The sequence below is a fragment of the Sinocyclocheilus rhinocerous genome, unplaced genomic scaffold (assembly GCF_001515625.1).
Source record: "Sinocyclocheilus rhinocerous isolate Xijiao unplaced genomic scaffold, SAMN03320098_v1.1 scaffold478, whole genome shotgun sequence".
Lineage (NCBI taxonomy): Eukaryota > Metazoa > Chordata > Actinopteri > Cypriniformes > Cyprinidae > Sinocyclocheilus > Sinocyclocheilus rhinocerous.
The window spans coordinates 397,135-405,554 of NW_015651483.1; the positions used below are offsets into that span (position 1 = coordinate 397,135).

Consider the following 8,420-nt stretch of genomic DNA (forward strand, 5'->3'; position numbering starts at 1 on the left):
CCATGCATTTTCCAGCATGATGGAGCACCATGTCATAAAGCAAGAGTGATAAAGAAGTGGCTCGAAGATCATTACATTGAAATTTTGGATCCGTGGCCAGGCAACTCCCCGGAGCTCAATCCCATAGTACCTGTGGTCAGTCCTCAAAAGGTGAGTGGACAAGCAGAAGCCCACTAATTGTGATCAACTCCGAGAACTAATAAGGCAAGAATTTATCACCATCAGTCAGGATTTGGCCCAGAATCTAATATCCAGAATTGCAGAGGTTATGAAGAACAAAGGTCAACACTGTAAATATTGACTCATTATATTTTGCCAATAAAAGCCTTTCAATGTATTTTGTGGATGTCTGCCAAAAGTCTTCCTTTATTCCGTTGTCATGAGTGGGCTCATCCCACATACTAGATATAAGAGAGCAGAGCACAGTAGTAAACGTGTATGTGTGTTTAGTAGAAGTCTTTGGAGTGGCAGCGCTCTCAGGCCCAGATAAGCCCCAGGCTGAGATCAGGAAGTGCTGAGAGAGTGCTGGGCTGTGTTTGCCAGGGCTCAGCGCTGCAGTCTGTTTGAGCCGAGATTCTGCTGCTTCTGCTTGGGCGGGCGGCTCTTTCACTTTAATGTAAATCCTGAGATCCGTCAGGAATGTTGCATGTGTTTGAGGCTGTGCATATTGATTGCTGGCATTTGTTGAGTTTTTCCTTTTGTGTGCAGTGGAGCTAAAGGTTTTGAAGTTTTCTATCTCTGGGTGTATGTTAGAATAAATCTTTAATTTATACTGAAAGGTAATTTATGGCCTCTGTTTGTTGTTATAAGATAGAGTGTTAGTCTAAGATGTCCTTGAATGTGAGCCATTTAGAGTAAAATTAATCACAGTACTGTAGTATAAAAAATTTTTTTTAGCAAGTATGCATTAAATTGTGACAGTAAAGACATTATTACAAAAAATATATAAATCATCTCAAAATTCAGCTTTGCCATCACAGGAATAAATTGTATTTTAAAGTACATTAAAATTTAAAAGTTATTTTAAATGTCACTGCCAAAACTTTTGAATAGGAAACAGTTGTTTGAAATTGTAATAATTTTACAATATTACTTTTACTGTATATTTGATCAAATAAATGCAGCCTTGGCGAGGAAAAGAGACCAAGATTTGAACGCTCAGCTTTCACCTCTTTCTTCTCACATACTCTGGTTCAGAACGCCAGTGAAATGTTCAGTTGGACTAAATAACGGCACTCTTGGAATACCGCTTGACCAAACCAATTCGAGAAGCCTAACTGCAATAATAGCTGGAAATTATACAGCTATAATAAAACTCCATGACGGATAACTTGACCTTGGTGACGTATTTAAATAAACAGAATTCACAACAACAACATTCAGTGCATCACACAAAACCCATTTATATGTTTGCAATGCATAAAAGTGCATGCACATAATAAACAAATGTAAGATTTAGTGGCCTGAAACTCTCAAACTGACTCCATAACAATATCTGCAAGTATGCATTAAATTGTGACAGTAAAGACATTATTACAAAAAATATATAAATCATCTCAAAATTCAGCTTTGCCATCACAGGAATAAATTGTATTTTAAAGTACATTAAAATTTAAAAGTTATTTTAAATAATATTAATAATAATATTTAATATTATTACTATTAAAGTTATTAACTATATTTTTTATCAAATTAATTTATAGATTAGAAAAAACAAACAAAATAGATCTTAAATGTGTCAAGTTCTTAAATAAAGCATAAATATTGTTTTTGGGAAGTCTCACCACATGACATTATTTGTAATATTTTCAAATATTAATAATCTGTCAAACTGTTTTATTAGAATATTTTTTTCTTAAGATTATGCATATTTATTTGCATATGTGTGTTTAATACGGGGTTTCTTTTTAAGAATCTCATTCTTTTAATGCGTTTTCTTTATTATCATATCAGGACAGCTTTATCACCCTGATGTTTTTGAATTATTTCCCCCACAAAAAATATCAAAAGGAAATTTGAATCCAGATGTTAAAGGGGTGGTTGACTGGGTTTTTTCTAGGCTTGATTGTGTTTATGGGGTGCAGTCTAACATGTGTTCATGCTTCGTTTTTTAAAAAACGCATTATTTTTCACATAATTTACCTTTATTCCACACCGATCTGTCCCTTCTCTAACAAACTTTAAAAGACAATATCTCCGTTGGCATTGAACTTTCAGCGCTGCAACTTTGCAGATATTGTTTATGCTCAAACAGCAACATTACACACTAACTAACTTAAAAAAGTGAAATCGTAATCAACCACCCCTTTAAAAAATGCTCATCTTAGAAGAGGTGTATTCAAATCATTGTATGCATTTTTTATGTGTTTTTGAATAAACAAACAGATCTAGAATGCTTTCACCCACCTGGAATTATTGATGTGCCAGAAGCTTTGTATTCTTATTGTCTTTTGTTTTACTTTAGGGAGTTCAAGTTTGTGCCACAGAAACCAGACTTGCCCAGACAGTAGCAGACCAGACACACCTGAGCCGCCCCACCCTCCACACGACACCAGGCTGGACTCCAAATCATATATTAGGAGGATTTGAGTTGGCGTGTGTGAGAGAGATTGCCACGTTAAACACAAGCGGCACGAACACAGACACAACCAGGAGCGTCTTGTATAACTGAGGAAGCTCCCCTGCATCAGTGAGTGCTCTTATGTGAAGTGCTCTGATTTTATTCTACGCCTGTCAGCGTCATGTCTGTCTGTGTTGACTCACGGCAGTCATACAGAACAATATAAATGGTAGATCTGTTCTGAGTCAAAAATTGTGCTTTAAAGGAATAGTTCACCCCAAAATTTACTCTCAGCCCATCCAAGATATAGATGAGTTTGTTTCTTCACTGAAATTTAGCATTACATCACTTTGCTCACCAATGGATCCTCTGCAGTGAATGGGTGCCGTCAGAATGAGAGTCCAAACAGCTGATAAAAACATCACAATAATCCACATGACTCCAGTTTAGCAGCTAATGTCCTGTGTATTGAAAAGCTGCATGTTTGTAAGAAACAAATCCATCATTAAGACATTTTAACATTAAACCATCGCTTCTGGACAAAATATGAGTCTGTAATCCATAATTACACTTCCTCCAGTTAAAAAGTTCATCCCCAGTTGTTCACTCTCATCAACATCCATAGACATATTTGATTATAACTATTTTGGACTGTTTTCACTTATAAATGGTGCTTGATCTGTGCATATTTCTCTACTGATTCAGACAAGGTGACTTTTTTTTACTGGAGAAAACAATATAATGGACACAGGAAGCATTTATTTAAGTATTGTAGCCTGAAGCAACCGTTAAAAGTATATTGATGGTTTTGTTTATTACAAAAACACAGCTTTTTATTTCACAAGACATAAATTAATGATGACTGGATTGGTGTGGATTATTGTGATGTTTTTATCAGCTGTTTGGATTCTGACGGCACCCATTCACTGCAGAGGATCCATTGGTGAGCAAGTAATATAATGGTAAATTTCTCCAAATCTGTTCTGATGAAGAAACAAACTCATCTACATGTTGCATGGCCTGAGAAGTAAATTTCCAACAAGTTTTCATCTATTCCTTTAAAATGACAACCACTCTCTCTTCTCACAGGGAGTGTCGTCTGCCCTCACTCTTTAACATTCTGGTGGTTCGAGTCGTTCCTGTCCTGCCTGACCGGTGGTGGTGTTGGTCAGACAGCGGGCAGTGCCATGCCCCAGGCGTAAGTGCACGTCTCCTGGCAGACTCAGGCGTGGTGGGCCGCCGGTGGGCGTCTGGCTGCAGGAGGTGATGAAGCTGAAGCAGCGTGTGGTGGTGCTGTGTGCTGTGCTCTTTCTCCTCGGCCTGGCCAAGGTGTTCTTGCTGGATGGAGGGGAGGGATCGGCCGCCAGCCGCCGCGACCTGCGGGCCTTCCGTACGATGGAGGCCAGCCTGGCCCTGGCCAAGGGAGCTCGCCTCACGCACACCCTGCAGTCGCCCTGGGAAGTGGCCGCACAGTGGGTTGGTCCTCGGGAGGTGTACCCGGACGAAACGCCCGAGCTATCCGCTGTGCTGAACGCCCTGGCCACCGCTCGCGTGGAGAGGGCCGACGTGGGCTATAAAGGCACCCAGCTGAAAGCCCTCCTAGTGCTCGACGGAGGACAGAAAGTGGTATTCAAACCCAAGAGGTAAGGAGAGGGATGATTAAGATGGGGAACGAAAGAGAGAGAAAGTAATGAGAATGTGAATGAGGTTAAAATGAAAAGAGTTAGTGATTTAGAAAGAGGGAGAGTGAGGGGAAGAGTGAGTGAGTGAATTAGAGAACGAAAAAGCCGGTGACTAAAATAGAAAAAGAAATGAATGAATAAGAGATGTAATAATAATCATTTTTATTTTTACAGTGCCTTTTAGAGACCTGAGTGTGCATAACGATGTGGAACAAAAAAAAGGGCATAACAATAGTAATAACAAAACAATAATACAAAGAGGAAGCAATTCAAAATGTGACAAACTATTCAAAACAAATGCCAGCCTTGGTTTAGGAGCAGTGGAGCTGAAGGAAAATCTTAAAGGACTTTTCTCGAATGTTCTTAATGTTTTCGATTTGTCTGGTTTAGGATATTGGTAATGAGGTTCAGTTTGTTAACATTAGTTAAAAGCATTTGGTATCATGAACTAACAATGAAAAAAAAAAGCTTTTGCAGCATTTATTAAACTAGGTTTATGTATTTTCTACATATACACTGCTTTTTTAATGATCAAAAATGCAGTAAAACAATAACATTGTGAAGTATTATTGCAATTTAAAATAACTGTTTTCTATTTTAGTTTATTTTAAAATAAACTATTACTGTGATAGCAAAGCTGAATTTTCAGCATCATTAATCCAGTCTTCAGTGTCACATGATCCTTCAGAAATCATTCTGATATGCTTATTTGCTGCTTAAGAAACATTTCTTATCAAAGTTGAAAGCAGTTGTGCTGATTAATATTTTTGTGGAAACTGTGATGCTTAAAATAGAAATCATTTGTAACATTATAAATATCTTTGCAGATCAATTTAATGAATCCGTGCTGTAACTTGCCAAACAAATATATATTTTTTTACATTTCAAGTTGTTACCTAACATTAAATTATTAGTTAATGCACACAAACATTAATTAAAATAAACCTGTATATTTTTTTTTTATGAATTAACATTAACCTATATCAAGAAATGTTGTAAAATATATTTGTTTAAAGGGATAGTTCACCCAAAAATGAAAATTGTGTCATTAATTACTCTCATGTCGTTCCACACACCTTCGTTCATCTTCGGAACACAAATTAAGATATTTTTTATAAAATCCGAGAGCTTTCTGCCCCTCCATAGACAGCAACACAACTACCATGTTCAAAGCCCAGAAAGGTAGTAAGGACATCGTTAAAATAGTCCATGCGACATCAATACTTTTATGAAGATACGAGAATACTTTTTGTGTGCAAAGAAAATAAAATAACGACTTCATTTGGTAATTCTTCTCTTCCACATCAGCATCCGCTGCCATTATGGAGAGTACCGCGACACATGCGTGTGCATTCCTCTGCTCGTAAACAAGGCACAGCGCATCCGTGTTGTACACCAGCAGCATCACACGCATGCGTCGTGGTACTCTTGTGATCGTGCGTTGCAGACTGACATGGAAGAGAAGAATTGTTGAATAAAGTCGTTATTTTTGTTTTCGGTTGAACCACTGATGTCACATGGACTATTTTAACGATGTCCTTACTACCTTTCTGGGCCTTGAACGTGTCAGTTGTGTTGCTGTTTATGTTGGGTGAGAAAGCTCTCGGATTTTATCAAAAATATCTTTGTGTTCCGAAGATGAACAAAGGTCTTACGGGTTTGGAATGACATGAAGGTGAGTAATATTCATTTCAATTTTCATTTGTGAGTGAACTATCCCTTTAATGCGTTAGGTGTCATGAAATAATCGTGATGTTAACAAACCCTAACTGTAAAGTGTTACCAGAATATTTCAGGAATAAAATAGCTTGTGTGCACTTAGGACACAAAGCTGATCTGTCATTATTTCAGGTGAGTCCAGCTGTCTGCTCTTATCTGAGCCTATTAGAGTTATCATGGATCTACAGAGACTTTAGATAAGTGAGGAAGCTCTCCTGGTGTCCTTAATCTCTAAGGTCATTGATCAAACACACCTTATCTCTGATGACTTCACATCCAGATCCCTTTTTCAGTCCATCTGCACTGAACATTTTGCTTCCAAACATCCGAATCTCGCGTGTCACATTATATTGTGTGCCATTTTAATTGGAGTGTGGGATATCTTCCAAATAGGAGGTTCGAAAGTCAGACTTTTTGAGTGGAATGCCATGCTAGTGTCTAATGCTTGAGGTTTGCACTTTGCAATAACAAGTAAATGTGGTTTGGGTCAAGTATACTTTAAACAAGTAAAGTATAATATAGTCTTTTAGGCAGTTTTTTCTTAAAATAAGCTGCAGTGTTAGTAGTTTCAAAATGATGTGAAAGAATAAATGCACATTTAATTTGCCGTAAAAAGTGTGGCAATACACTCAATCTCAATAACATCAGTGAATTCTGTATTGAAAAATGTTATTTCAGATTTCCGAGCAGCGAACTCAGCTTGGCCACAGTATTCATGTTTTCTTTGGGTTTAATAGTCTCTTTATTATATGTGGTTTTATATAGAGAATTTTACATAAGCTACCCGACAACAGTCTATGTTGAAAAATGGGTCTTGCATTAAGTGGGCGTTGTGTGTGTTGGATACTGTCAATGTATCAGGTCTGGTTTATATTGGAAGACTCAAATAATCTTATATTTGCTCACTACATCCTGCTGTTTAAGGAACAAGGAAGCAGTGTGGGTGCATTTATGTTAAGAGTGGATTGACTAGTTAAGCTCATTACTCTAATACAGTGTCCACACTAAATGTGAAAATGCTGTGTGACACCACACAATCACAGCCAGTCAGAACATATCTGATGTTCAGTATACTGTAATTTGGACCAATGAAAATTAATTTTAGGCCTGTACACACAATGGAACACCACAGAAATTGAAACCAAGAGATCAGCAAAATCATGTCGCAGCTGGTTAAAACAAAAACTAACATTTGTGTACAAGAGAAAGCTTTAATTGCTTGCCCACTTTGCCCACTTTTTTTTTTACCTGAATTCATTAGGACATGGATGTTTTTATATTCATCTTTGTGTCATCTTTTGCTTTTCTCTCAATTACTGTTTGCCTGTCTTATGTCTTTATCTTCTTCATTGTCTTATTATTAGGTACACTAGAGATTATGTGGTTGAAGGAGAGCCGTACGCAGGGTACGATCGGCATAATGCAGAAATTGCTGCTTTCCATTTGGACAGGTAATGTGCAAACACACACAAGAGACACACACACTAGGGCAGCACGATTAGAACAAATAACTCAACAGTGCATTTCTCACTGTGGGCAGTGTTTTAGGGTGATAATTACCTTGCTTTACATTATTTTCTTAACACATTGTTAGAAAACTCAGAAGCCTCTTGGGTATCTTCAGCAGAGTTCTTTATTGAGAACGCGCTGCAGTCTTTAAAAGTCTAACTAAGACAGAGATACATTGTATTTTATAGGCATTCAGTGGGCAGTCCTTAAAGGTGTTTACCTTGCACGGCCTCAGAAGTGACCACTTAACCAAAACATCTAAAGACAATACAGGAAATCAACTCCCGACTTTGAGTTTCAGCAAACCTACTCCCCAAAGATAACAGTACCCAAATAATTTAAGCTGCACATGGCCACGAGGACTAACGACGTGTAAAAATTCACATGTCTTTAACTTTCAGTAGGAAGATCAGAGCAGATCACCAGCAGAACCCCTCACTAGAAACTATATTGAATCTAATTAGTAAACAGATGCCATTATGTTCACATTAAATGCCCAATACAATGTAGATCACCTTAGTTTTTCATACATGTTACGTCAAGATGTAGGATCTTCCGATCTTAAACAGATTCTTAAATTTGTAATCCTACAACATCATACGTCTCATATTTAATCTCAAACTCTTGATTTAAAGAAAGTCTTTCAAAAGTTAGTATACGTGTTTATTATTAGGTGAAAATTTGTTGGTGAAAGTGAATTGAGAAACAGTAATAATTTTTTTTTCAGTAATAATAAAAAGTGTTTTTTTCTTAAGATTAATTCATATTTGTAATATGTGTATGTAATGTCTTAAAATAATATATGTAACTTGTATATAGCATTATATATATATATATATATATATATATACAGTGGGTACGGAAAGTATTCAGACCCCCTTAAATTTTTCACTCTTTGTTATATTGCAGCCATTTGCTAAAATCATTTAAGTTAATTTTTTTTCCTCATT

At 36.9% G+C, this 8,420-nt stretch overlaps 1 protein-coding gene across 1 annotated transcript in view; it reads left to right on the forward strand.

Moving 5' to 3' along the window:
- The window catches only part of LOC107712860 (glycosaminoglycan xylosylkinase), a 35,008-nt gene that overhangs the window by 9,187 nt on the left and 17,401 nt on the right, over positions 1-8,420 (forward strand). Inside the window, exons 2-4 of the mRNA XM_016518227.1 lie at positions 2,465-2,689; positions 3,650-4,203; positions 7,326-7,412. Of these exons, the coding sequence (XP_016373713.1) occupies positions 3,827-4,203; positions 7,326-7,412 (464 nt within the window). The 5' untranslated portion in view covers positions 2,465-2,689; positions 3,650-3,826. The remainder of the gene's footprint in view (positions 1-2,464; positions 2,690-3,649; positions 4,204-7,325; positions 7,413-8,420) is intronic.